Source organism: Chelmon rostratus, chromosome 14 (genome assembly GCF_017976325.1).
Source record: "Chelmon rostratus isolate fCheRos1 chromosome 14, fCheRos1.pri, whole genome shotgun sequence".
Taxonomy (NCBI): domain Eukaryota; kingdom Metazoa; phylum Chordata; class Actinopteri; order Chaetodontiformes; family Chaetodontidae; genus Chelmon; species Chelmon rostratus.
The window spans coordinates 26,187,122-26,200,318 of record NC_055671.1 but is presented as its reverse complement, the minus strand read 5'-3'; the positions used below and the strand labels follow the sequence as shown (position 1 = coordinate 26,200,318).

At 45.9% G+C, this 13,197-nt stretch overlaps 1 protein-coding gene across 1 annotated transcript; it reads right to left on the bottom strand.

The window, feature by feature from the left end:
- Positions 1–353: 353 nt before the first annotated feature.
- On the bottom strand, positions 354–11,631 carry lcp2a (lymphocyte cytosolic protein 2a). The gene is made up of 21 exons (XM_041953049.1): positions 11,110–11,631; positions 9,890–9,952; positions 9,643–9,689; positions 9,132–9,197; positions 7,579–7,604; positions 7,142–7,182; positions 6,439–6,631; positions 5,411–5,505; positions 5,255–5,318; positions 5,006–5,083; positions 4,773–4,798; positions 4,545–4,564; positions 3,964–4,074; positions 3,830–3,848; positions 3,726–3,741; positions 3,546–3,630; positions 3,349–3,401; positions 2,917–2,999; positions 1,619–1,693; positions 1,220–1,369; positions 354–833 (listed from the first exon to the last, which is right to left on the bottom strand). The coding sequence occupies exons 1-21, from the start codon at positions 11,185–11,187 to the stop codon at positions 690–692; spliced, it is 1,533 nt and encodes a 510-aa protein (XP_041808983.1). The 5' UTR covers positions 11,188–11,631; the 3' UTR covers positions 354–689.
- Positions 11,632–13,197: the final 1,566 nt, after the last annotated feature.

Below are 13,197 nucleotides of genomic sequence, written 5' to 3'. Positions count from 1 at the left end.
GTTCGAATGACTGATGCATGAATGTATCAGCTGGTGAACGTGGAGCTCCTTCTAATCATCAGTTCCAGGGTCTGTCTTAGTTTTATCTTCATCTATTTACAATCTGCAGCTGACGACGTTTCGTTTTCTCAATCTGAATCTGCAAAGGAAGCAAAATTATTAAACAGGATTAAGTATTCTGCTGTGATTAACATAGCAGCCTCACGGGGACGCTAACGTGGCTACAGTCTGCTCACTGCGGCAGAATCCCGCCGTGCTGACCAACCAGGACACTGCCGATGTTTTCAACACGGTTTAATGACAGAAACCAGCCGAACGTGACACATTTACAGACTGAATGCACGACGCTAAGCTCGTAAACACAATCATGAAACGCGCCTTTATTTAGCTCAGCTGAACACATCGTTTGAACGGAGGATAAACTTAATGAGATACAACAGGAAAACAGCGTCAGTCCAACATCACGCTGGACGGAGCGTCAGACAGAAATCCAAATTAAAAAACGAAAGCAAAGGAAGCAACGTGTGCAAAAATCTGACAATTTTCACCACAGAGGAAGAAAATCTCCCAGTTAACGTGAACTGTTGGCCACACCTGCCAATCAATCTGGATTCTGGCTGCTGGGTCTCCCTCTGGCTTAGTTTGACTAATCCGGTTCAATCCGGTCTGGCACGGTTTGCCCGTCAGGGCTAGTTCTGTCCGGTCATGTAGTATCCGGCCGGGTCAGAGAGCAGGCACTGGTTCTGCTGGCCGGAGCCGCGGTTCTTAGCATCGATGAGGAGCAGAGGAGACTGGGAGTAATGGGTGATGATGCCGCTCACTGATGGGAAAGACTGTCCACACACACACACACACACACGTTAATGTCATCGTTTCCCAAACATGAACCAAGTAGTTTCGCTCAGTCTGTTGTGATCGGGGCTGTTTTCAACGTAACCACAAACTAACGTCGTTGGCTAATGGTATGCTAACTAACATTTGAAGTAACACCACTGTAGGCAATTAAGCTAGTTAGCTTAGCTACATTAGCAGCTTACATTATAGCAGGGACATTTCAACTCTGACTGCAGCTTCCTGTTGTGTAAACACTGACGCATATGCTGTTACTATGGTTACTGTTGCTAAACCGTGATTGGACAATCGCTGCTCAGGGGAGGGGTTTGGGATGTGGTTCCTTCTTCTGAAGGCGTCAACTCAGTAACATGTGGGTCATGTTTACCTCCTGGACTTTGAGTCCGGTTCCCAGCAGGAACTGCTGGTTCTGCTGTCTGATCTGGATGTTGTAGACTTTGTCCTGGTAGTAGACCATCAGGGTGAAGGGCTGATTGGCCAGCTGCCGGGTGCTGTCCCTCACCAGGTACGCCCCGTCCTCAACACAGACAGAGAAATTAGGGGTGGACGTCACGGCAAACTGATGGAAAATCCCTCCTGATCATTGAAGCTAAGTAACTAAGTACATTTACTCAGTTACCTCTGCTGTCAAATCAGAATCTTAACTACAATAACTCCCTGTTGTTTTTACAACACCTGCATGCACCTGTCCCACTGCAGCTCCGCCCCTCCTGCTGCGAGTCAGATAAAGTGTGACTGTGTGACAAGTTACTCTGAAACCTGTTACCTTGCAGACTTGTTTGAGACATCCTTCTGCCTGACCTCTGGTCACTTTACCCACATACCAGCTAGGATCCAGCTCCTACACACACACACACACACACACACACACACACACACACACACACACACACACACACAGTTCAACAGAACAGCAAACACAAACACAACAGCACCACCTGCTGTTCAGACTGAGGAACATCCACAGAAACAGCTTCATGGAACTGTTACTGGTGATAACAATGATAATAATGATAACCACCATCATCATCATCATCATCATCATTTGTGTAGCAATAATCAAAACTGGAGATTACATAAAGTTTTATATGGCCATAATGAAAAGAACATGACTTTCACACATAATCCCACCTGACTCACAGGTCACCATGGAAACCAAAATTATCCTTTAAAAAACATGACGTATAATCGAAAAAAAACCCAAATATATATGAGAATAAATACAAAGCACACATCACAACTGATCGTTCATCTTCAAACATCATTACAAAGACACAAACCAACAAATTCTGGATTATTTCAACCGAGTGTTAAAGTTTTTCATCTCTTTATAAAGCCTGATGTAGACAGTGTGTGTGTGTGTGTGTGTGTGTGTGTGTGTGTGTGTATGTGTGTGTGTGAGTGTGTGTGTGTGTGTGAGTGTGTGTGTGTGTGTGTATGTGTGTGTTTGCATGCGTATGTGTGTGTGTATGTGTGTGTGAGTGTGTGTGTGTGTGTGTGAGTGTGTGTATGTGTGTGTTTGCGTGCGTGTGTGTGTGTGTGTGTGTGAGTGCGTGCGTGTGTGTGTGAGTGTGTGTATGTGTGTGTTTGCGTGTGTGTGAGTGTGTGTGTGTGAGTGTGTGTGTGTGTGAGTGTGTGTGTGCGTGTGTGTGCGAGTGTGTGAGTGTGTGTGTGTGTGAGTGTGTGTGTGCGTGTGTGAGTGTGTGTGTGTGTGTGGCCATGTATTACTCACATTGTGGGGACAAAACACAAGTCCCCATAATGTAAATCATTAAATTAAAGGTGAAGACTTGAGTTAATTAGGTTTAGGTTGGGGTGCAGCTCCAGGAAGTGAATTATGTAATGTCCAAAGAAACACAACTGTGTGTGTGTGTGCGTGTGTGTGTGTGTGTGTGTGTGTGTGTGTGTGAAAGGCTTGTATTCAGTGTTAAACATTACAGTGAGGACCGGAGACTATTTGAAAGTTTCAGATTCAGGTTCGGGTTTTAAGACTCCGGTGCATCATGTCACAAGGGTCCTCACAAGCACTGAAGGACAAACATGTGCAGGTGTGTGTGCTGTTACCTGATTGCGTGCTGTTGTGGATGGAGGAGGACGAAACGACTGCCGGTCTGATCCTCCGAAACTGCCTCTTTGTTCAGCCATTGCTGCGTGCACGCATGCACACACACACACACACACAGGCACACACACACAGGCACACACACACACATACACACATGTACATGTCAGTCGGCTGCATGTGTCCATGCTTCATGTTTGTGTGTTCACTGCTCCTCCTGCAGCTTCCCCTCAGCTCTCTGGCGCCCCCCTGAGGAGGCTGAGGTCTGTGTCCCTCTGAATGTCTGATCCAGGTTTAAAACATCGTCCTGAGCTACGAGTTAAATGTCTGCTGGGCTCAGCGAAGGTTTCCTAACGCGTCTGTGCGGAGCTTTACGCTCGCAAAGAAAGAAAATAAGCACATCGAAAAATGTCAGCGTGTTGTTGTCTTCTTACCGGAGTGCAGTTTGTGAGGCAGAGATCCTGCAGAGGGAACACTGAGAGGCAGACTGTTCGAAAACAAAGAGGAAACCAACACGGTCATTTTAAACAGCAGACCTTTAACCTGGCCTACAGCTGGACCCTGTGGTTCTCCACCACTGACAACATGTAACATGCACCAAAACCAGTATTTTCCCATTATTTCTTCATACCTGTCTCCATGACGTGGGGGGCCAGGAAGTCCAGGGCGGGGGGGCAGACTTTTATTGTGAAGGGGGAAGGTGTTGTGTTTAGGAGCTGAAGGAGAGGAGAGGAATTCAGAATCACTCAGAAGAGGCATTTTCATGGAAAAGAGGGAAAATGTTTAATAAAAAGCAGAAAACACATCTCACCTTCATCGTGTGTTTGCTGATGAAAGAGAAGAGAAGAAGAGGATCAGAGCTCATTCTGGACAAATTCACCATCGTTAGAAACTTGTGTCAGAACAGCAACTTACCTCCCTCCTCACATCGAACCTGTACGACCAAACCACACAAAAATCTCATCATTTGACGTCAGTCAGCTGTTTGAACATCTTACAAGTCAAATACGTCTAAAAGATGGTTTGATGAATGGCTTGTGTGTGCCGACCTGCCGGGAGGAGGTCTGGCTGAGGAGTTGCTCCTGCTGATGGAGGTGGAGGTTGGAGGAAGAACAGGAGGTTTGGACCAGGTGGGAGGATCAGGGACGTCCGGCTGAGGCCTGAACATACAAACACACAAACAAACTGACTGACAGGTCCACCTGAATACAACACTGCAGCTCTGGAACAGCAGTCACAGAAGAACAGATGTTATGTTTAATATAATGTGAAATAAGACTGTCGTCCGCATAAAAATGAATATTTATACGTCTGACAAGTGTAGAGAGGAACCAGCACAGAACCTCCAGGTATGATGGACCGTCTGCAGTCTCAGTGTGAGATTTATGAAGCAGTGCTAGCTAGTGATAGACACACGATGATCACAAAAATATCAACATCTTCAGACAAATTCATTAGATTTGTGTTGTTTTAGACAGTAAGCAAGATATTATACTGCATAAAAGTGTGTCACTGCCCTCTGGTGGACAGACTCTGTAATGGCTGATTTATTGGCCTAACTGTAATAGTGACACAAGGAAATGTGTGTGTGTGTGTGTGTGTGTGTGTGTGTGTGTGTGTGTGTACCTACCTCCAAGGATGTGTGCCCGGCTGTACGAAACACAGAAATAAAATTTAAATCAATAAAGATGAAAAGTAAGAAAGCATGTAGTAACTAGGTAACAGTATGACAGAGCAGGTTCGGAGGCAGTCCTCGGTGTCTGTGGGGGTACGACAGTGGAGCTCCTCAGGGTTCTGTTCATGGGCTCTTTCTGTTTTTAACTGTGTCACCACAGTTCATGTCCAAAGAAAAACTCACCCTGTCCACTGTGTTGCGATGAGGTCCTGAAGAAGACAAAACCAGCGTGTTCAGGTGACGCTCGTTATAGATCTCCCGTCCGTCACATTTCAATTCATTCAATACCTTTGTTTGTTTTTTGTTACATAATCGTGTGAACACCAATCCTAAAGTTGATCAAAACTTAATAAAATAAAGTTTATAGTAATAAAAAGATTTAATGAGTTAAAAGAAGCTCTTGGGTTCAGGATTACCTCTGATGGGGGACGAGTTGGATCCTGAATCTCGGCCCGGTTTGTTGCCACGAAAGATCTGCGGCGGCTCCGGAGTAACTGAACACAACAACAGAGAGCTCAGTGGCGCCACCTGCCGGCTGTTTGATCAATCAGCCAAAGACCTGAAATCTATTTGCTTCGTTTCTCATCTAAAAACGTCCAAACACACCTGGTGACAGCAGAAACATGTGGTACAGTCACGGCGCTGTTCTGCACCTGGTTACTCACCTTTTCCTGATGGCCGTCCTGCACAGTGAGGGGAGTGGTCTCTTCTGGAGGACGACTCTCCGGCCTACAGGAAGCAGGTAGAGGTTTAGTTCACTGACGTGGTGACTCGCGGCGGACAGCTGAGAGAGGTTTATGGTGAGTTTGGGACAGACTCACCATCCGAGGAGACGGGACAGACAGCGTGGATGCTGGGGGGCGGGGACACACAGCAGGGGGGAGGCCTCGGGATGACACATGATTATCCCTGTTATCTACACACACACACACACACATACACAGTGTGTTAACACCTGAACGTTTGTGTGAGGACATTAAGGGAACACACGAAGGATGGTTTCCATGACAACAGTCTTTATGAAAAAAAAAAATTCTGCGCTTTAACAGTTTAGTTCCAACATTAACAGTTTAGCTGGTGTTAGCTAACAACTATCCATAACATAACATGAGAGCTATCCATGAGCTAACAAATATCCATGAGCTAACAGCTTTTCATAAAATAGAATCAATAAGATTGCAGATATCCATAAGCTATGAATTATTCATGAGCTAACAGCTAGCCATGAGCTAACAACTATCCATAAGCTAATAGCTATCCACAAGCTAACAACTATCCATGTGCGAACAGCAATCCATGACCTTACAGCTATCCATGAGCTAACAGTAATCCATAAGCTAACAGCTATTCATGAGCCAACAGTAATCCATGATCTTACAGCTATCCATGAGCTAACAGTAATCCATGAGGTTACAGCTATCCATGAGGTAATGGTGATCCATGAGCTAACACCTACCCTAGCGCTAACATCTATCCATAAGCTTACAGTTATCCATGAGCTAACAGCTATCCAAGAGCTAACAGTTACTGATAAGCTAGCAGCTATTCACAAGCTAACAACTATCCATACGCTAACAGCTATCCATGAGCTTGCAGTTATCCAGGAGCTTACAGCTATCCATGAGCTAACAGTTATGGATGAGCTAGCAGCTATTCACAAGCTAACAACTATCCATGCGCTAACAGCTATCCATGAGCTTGCAGTTATCCAGGAGCTTACAGTTATCCATAGGCTAACAGTTATGGATGAGCTAACAGCTATTCATAAGATAACAGCTATCCATGAGGTAAGTATAATCATTCCTGTGAGTAAACTCAGACAGGTGGTATGACGCCCCCCGGTGGTTACCTATGTAATCACTGTCTCCAATGGGCAGGGTGGGGCACAGCTTGTGACCCAGGTCCTCTGGAGGTTCAGAGGGAGGAGGTTCATAATCGTTGGCCCCGTCTAGGTCATCATTGGGGGACTCGTAGTCTCCCCCGCTGCCGTCCTCATCACCACTGTACGGACTCTCATAGTCATCATCAAATTCTTCATCGTCCTGATGAAGAAGAGGAGAAACTGAGACTTGAATGACAGAGAACACCATAGCAACCACCTGCCAATACCTTAGAAACCACCCTGAACCCCCGGACAAGCACTGAGCAACAACCACACAGCGACATCCCATAAAGCATCTGCAAACAGAACCTTTTCATGATGGAAGGAGTACTCTGATACTACAGTAAAAGTACTAATACCACACTGTGAAAGTACCCCACAACAAGTAAAAGTCCTGCATTCAAAACCTTAAATATTATCAGCAAAATGTACTTAAAGTACTTAAAGTAGAAGTACTCACAGTGCAGTAAAATGTTCGCTGTCATTGTTTTCTATTATCTGATGTTTGAGGATTAATATTAATGCTGGCTAGTTAAATGCAGTGGTGTAAAAAGTACTTTAGTATTTAAGTACATGTACTCAGTTACTTTCCTGCAGCGCAGAATGAAATAAGTGTTTAACAGCAGAGTTCTTCTGGTTGAAAAGAGAAGAGACAGAAACATGAACGTACGAACTCATCTTCAGCCCAACCCTGGACGTCAGCAGCCGCGTCTGCGCAGAGGAGAGCAGCGTGTTATCATACGTGTCCAGACTCCTGAGTGTGAGTTCATACATGTAACACGGCTGAGGTCTCACCTCAGACAGAGAAAACATGGCATCACATCATCTAAGATACAACTACAGAGGAGCTCTGAAAGACTCACAGGACAGACAACACACCTGTAGCTCGTAGCATAGCATGATATGAATGACTGTTCAGCAACATAGTATCACATGTTTAATATATAGAATGAATAATGAAGACAGAAAAAGGAAATTACAATGAATGAAGCAACAGCACTTTGATATTTCCTGAAGTGGAAAATAAAGAGACAGAGAGAAGCCCTCAGCCGTCACCTCGCTCACTGTTTGATCAGTAATCAATACATTTAAAGAACTGGCAGTTACCTGGTTCGTGATACTTGGGAGTCGTTCTGTGATGGAAACAAAGACAAACGTGAGCTCCTCTTCATCAGCACAACCATCAGTCACAGTTCACTGTTTCAGCTCCGTGGAACGTTTGTGTAATAACTGACTGATCAATATCATCTTTAATTGATCGCATCACACGATACAATTATAAGATAACTTTGTCTGCAGCTGCTCAGCAGTGACTTATATTTGTCTCATATCAGTAGAATTCAGGTCCTTTACTACAGTAAAAGTACTAATACCACACTGTACAAATACTCTGATACAAGTCAAAGACGGTCAGTATAATGAGTAAATGTACTGAAGTATTACAGTAAAAGTACTGAGTGCAGTAAAACGTCCTGTTCTATCTGTTCCACTGTTCTCCTGTTCCACTGTTCTACTGGTCTCCTGTTCCACTGTTCCACTGTTCTCCTGTTCTATCCGTTCTCCTGTTCTGCTGTTCTCTTGTTCTATCTGTTCTATCTGTTCTCCTGTTCCACTGTTCTCCTGTTCCACTGTTCTCCTGTTCCGCTGTTCTATCTGTTCCACTGTTCTATCTGTTCTCCTGTTCTGCTGTTCTCCTGTTCTCTCTGATCTCATCAGATTACTGTGACTCAGTCGTTCATGTCAAAGCAGGATTTTACTGTTGGAGCTGGTTGAGCTTCATTTGAACTAATGATTCTTTTCATTCTGGATCAATCAGCTGATCATTTCCTCCATTAATCGATCGATCGATCGGTTTGGAAACATTGTGAAAATAGTGAGAAATGTGGTGACGACGAGGCCAAAGTGACGCCTTCACAGTGTTTGTTTAGTCCAAAGCTCCACATTATTACAAACACATTCAGATCATTCAGAGGAAAAGCAGCAAATCAAACAACGATCACTGAAACCTCATCAATAGATGATCAGTCATTGATAAATGGACTCATCACTTCAAGGTAATAGAGTAGAAATGGAAAGTAGTATGAAAGAGAAGTAAAAGTACCTGATATTTGTACAGCAGTACAGTACTTGAGGCAGCTGTTACTGCAGTAATCTGTAACCGCCTCAGTGTGATCTATCTGGACACATGTTCCCTTCTTCCTTCAGTGTTCTTTCATTTCCTGTTCTTTTATTCTCATGTCAGACTTTGACTCTGTGTTGATTCCTGTTGTGTTTCAGTTTGTTCAATGACAACAAAGCTGAAGCTTCAATCTTTCCTGAAACTGACAAACTCAAGTCCTGCCAGAGAAACCTTTTCTCTCCAGCAGCGTTTTAAATCTTATTTCAGGGATTAAACGACGAGGGAGACACAATCACACAATGAGCACTCAATCACACAACGAGCACACAATCACACAACGAGCACACAATCACACAACGAGCACTCAATCACACAATGGGCATACAATCACACAACAAGCACTCAATCACACAATGAGCACTCAATCACACAACGAGCGCTCAATCACACAATGACTGAATGATGATATTTTCTTATCTTTTTTCTGCCTTAATGCAGCAGCGACTGAGAAAAAGAAGCTTTGTTTGAAACATGAACATACTTTTTACTGAAGAGGCCTCGTCTCTCCTCCTTCTTGCTGATTTCAGTGCTGATCTTGGAGATCAGCCTGAGGAGACAGACAGGCGGACAGACAGACAGACAGACAGATGGACAGACAGACACATAAAGGTTATTCAAACTTTGCTTCATCTTCACTCACTGTGGACGCTCGTCTCTCTGCCTCCGTCAGAAAGTGAGCAGAAACAAAGAGCATCTATGTGTTTTCTAAAGAGAACAAACAACAACTGCAGCAGCTGAACAAGGAGCTAAAAAGGCTTCATCATCATCATCATCATCATCATCATCGCTTCACACAGTGTTGGCATAGAAACGTCTCGTCCATCTATGCCCAGTCAGAGTACAACATTACAGGCTTCATGACTCAGTGGCACACGTTTACATTAGAGCTGAACAGCGCTGAGTAAAACTTGTCCCAGCTGGAACCTGGTCTACAGTCTGGTCTCTGTGTCTCATTCTATTGTTGCATCAAGCAGTAACTCGTCTGTACTCACGGAGCGTGAAGCTTTGGGAACTTCTGGAGGTCGTTGTCCGTCAGATTCTGCAAACAAATAAGGAAACAGTATGAGAGAGAGGACGTCTTCAAATCTGAGGACATCTCAGACCCTGGAGGAGACCACTGAACCACCTCCTCCCTTTATCTACATCCTTCTCTCCTTCACTTCCTCCTCTCCTTCTCGACATCCGTCTTTCCTCCTTCGCTGACTGTCACACAGCCTTCTTTGAACTCTGTGAACTCACCACAAATCTGGAGCCGCTGATGGAGTTCTTCAACACAACTTTATCACAGCCGGAGAGACTCATCTGCAAACACAGACACAGGGTTCGTTAGAGAGGAGGCGCAACCTCAACATCAGTGTTAGAGAGGAGGCGGAACCTCAACATCAGTGTTAGAGAGGAGGCGGAACCTCAACATCAGTGTTAGAGAGGAGGCGCAACCTCAACATCAGTGTTAGAGAGGAGGCGGAACCTCAACATCAGTGTTAGAGAGGAGGCGCAACCTCAACATCAGTGTTAGAGAGGAGGCGCAACCTCAACATCAGTGTTTGGGAGCAGATCCTGTAGCTTCACCTGGTTTACATCCTGGTATCAGCCTGCTAAGCCCCTCCCACCAAATCAAACATCACCAATCGTAGAGCCCGCACTCCACAACGCGAGCCTTGTCAAGACCCCGGCCTCTCTCGCCGCCACTCGTCTTCTCAAAGACGCCCCCCCGCCCCCTGCCCCCAGCACTTTGTGGAGCTGCATGGAGATTTTGAAAATGCCCCCCTCTCTGAAATGACCTGTGATTGGCTGAAGTCTCCTGTCATGGACAACATTTTGTAAAGAGGAGGCAGAGGGGTCAGGGTCTTCTGTCAGATACTGGATTCACTGAGGAGCAGAGTGAAGCTTTCATTCCCGGTGTCGGCTCACCTGAGGATCACTGCTACCTGTGAATGTGGACGGTGACGTTATCGTATGTCCATTGGCTGCGTTTTGTCACCGTTAAACTTTACGTTCACTTGTATTGCATCTATTCTGCCTTCATCTCACGATGTTAACGACAGCGTTAAATAATATGTGTATCGTGATTCAGATCCGCGCCGCCGTTTAAAGGTTTCTTGTCAGCTCGCGCTTCGCTCCTCCACCACGTTTCATGAAAATCAGACCAGCCGTTTTTCTCTGGTCACCAAAAACACCACCTCCCTGCGAAGTTATGACCTGCGTCAGCTTCGTCCAGTTTGGACTCTCCGGCTCTCCGTCCGGGTCGGCTCTGTCAGGACAGTTTGCTTTGAACTGCAGCGTTTGTGTGTCAAAGTTCACCAAAGACTCCACTGACAGCGGCGAGTCCACGGGCTCCACCTCAACACGTCCTGTTTTAGACGCTGCTGTGACGGAGCTTTAACGGCGGCTCATTCTATGTGATCTAAAGACAGAGACAAAGACAGAAAGGACACGCAGAGTATGGACGGCGGTCTCACCCTCTTCAGATAGTCCGCCAGCTGCTGTGGGCTCCAGCCCATCACCACCGACCTGGACGGCACTCGGTCAGAGCTCATCCTGCGTCCACCTCACTTCTCGAAGACAAGACGTCCGTCCAGCTGGTGTCGAAATGAAGACTTCTGTTCTAATGAGAGAAGAACACCATCGGAGTGAGACTTTCAACTTTTTCTTCGCAGATTTGATGTCCGTCTTCTTCTTCGTACAGTGGACGTCCGACTGTCTCCGACTGACAGACGGGCCTCGTTCTTCGCTCCTTCCTGCCAAAACGCACAAACCAAACTTCTAATAAAGACGCAGAAAATAAAATAACTGCCAACCGTCTTCAAAAAGTTTGACTTCCTCAAATCAGCTCAACACTTTCTGCATAAAGACGGCAGAGAGACGAAAGCGAACATGCCACCGAGGAACCAAAATGGCTTCCTTCTTTCTTTCTCTCTCTTCCACTCCTTCTGTGTGTCTCTCTATCTCTGAGGAAGTGACTGGGGGGGTGAAGACAGCATCCTCCTCCTCCCCCGTCTGACCACAGAGCGGAACAGATGCTGCAGCTGCACCCACTCGCTGCAGCTCGGCGGCCGACGACGAACGCGCCGCACTGTTAAAAAATGACACAGCAGGTGGAAACTGACCCCGGATCAGTCTGACAGTTCAGTCTGATCGCTGCGTCAACATGTAACACTGAACCCAGGTCAGTTTAATGGAATCATCATCAGGACATTCACACATTCACATGTTTGTGCACCTCTTCACGTCCTGCACTGAGGCGCTGCGAGGAATCACTTTAACTTCTGCTTTTATGACGGACGTCTGATTCAACAACAAGCTCACGTGACACAAACAGCATGTCCTGACATGTTGAACCAGCTTTGGTCTCCTCCACCGGGGCAGCGCCGACCTGAAGCTCCCTCAGACTTTAAGGTGCGCTCAGTGATTTTAGTCGGGTCTCCTTCTTCACCTCAGTGATGGTTGCTGTCACACCTCCTGTCGGGCTGCTGGAGGCAGAACCTGTTGTTTCATGAGGCTGAAAACAGGTTAAAACACTGAGCTCAGTGAGGCTGTCTTCCTCCACCTCCTCCACCTCCTGCACCTCCTCCACCTCCTGCAAAGTTGCTGCTATCTGAACAGACTTTCGTAAGATTTTAACCTTCATAACTTCAGATATCCAGCCCCTCTTCTGTTGCCTCTCAGCTGTTTTAGCTGCTCTTTTTTAAGAGTGTCAGAGGAAAAACCCTTATCTCCTTCCTCCTCTGTCAGTCATGTTGGGTGTGAGGTCACATGACCTGCTGCTTGTGAAACTGAGTGCGAAAACAGTTCAGAGATGAAGGGACTCAACACGTTCATCACGACAAACGGTCAGAGCCGGCGGGCCGGGGGAGGCGGGATCGGCTCGCAGGTGGACTTTAAAGGTCAGACCTCGTCCGGGTGACTCAGAGACATCCAGTCTGATGGAGAGGTGCATTCTGGGAGTGCAGATGCAAAAATAAATCCCTGCTCATGCTCATAAAAATAGTTCAGCTTCACACGGTGGCTTTCACATCATTATGTCATTAATCATAAGAGCCTTTAACGAGTTAACGAGAAGAGGAACTCGTTACACTTTGATAATGTTCAGAGAACATCTGGAGCAGCTCTGTGGTGAATTATTCTGCTTCTCTTCCTGACTGGATGGAAACAATGCTGCTGCTTACAAACACGTCCCCGTTTACTTCGATGAAACTAGTGTAGTCCGGCGGTGATCAACCTAGGGGTCAGGCCCCTCCAAAGGGTCACCAGATAAATCTGAGGGGTTGTCAGAAGGTTAAAGGAGAACAAAGTTCCTGTCCAGAAGTCTGTCTCCAGTTTCTGGTCTTCTCTGGAATCTTTGACTTCTAGCAGACGTTTCGAGACGCTGAAACATGACGACGTGCTCGACCCCTGAGGATTTCTGGGCGGGGTCACAGGCCTGGTTTCATCTTTAAAGTTGTTCCTGTGGATTTTTAATTTAGGAAAATGAACTAGCTGTCAGATAAATGTCGGATACAGAGTAAATAAAGTATAATGAATTATACTTCAGTAATATACTTAAGTGA

Bases quoted from the DNA above. Each gene is read 5' to 3' on its own strand.
- lcp2a (XM_041953049.1), bottom strand. From the start codon at position 11,187: ATGAGCTCTGACCGAGTGCCGTCCAGGTCGGTGGTGATGGGCTGGAGC. The intron at 5,319-5,410 runs GTGAGTCTGTCC...TGCTTCCTGTAG, and splicing joins CTGTCCCGTCTCCTCGGATG to GCCGGAGAGTCGTCCTCCAG. The intron at 3,402-3,545 runs GTATGAAGAAAT...GTTTTCGAACAG, and splicing joins CCCCCACGTCATGGAGACAG to TCTGCCTCTCAGTGTTCCCT.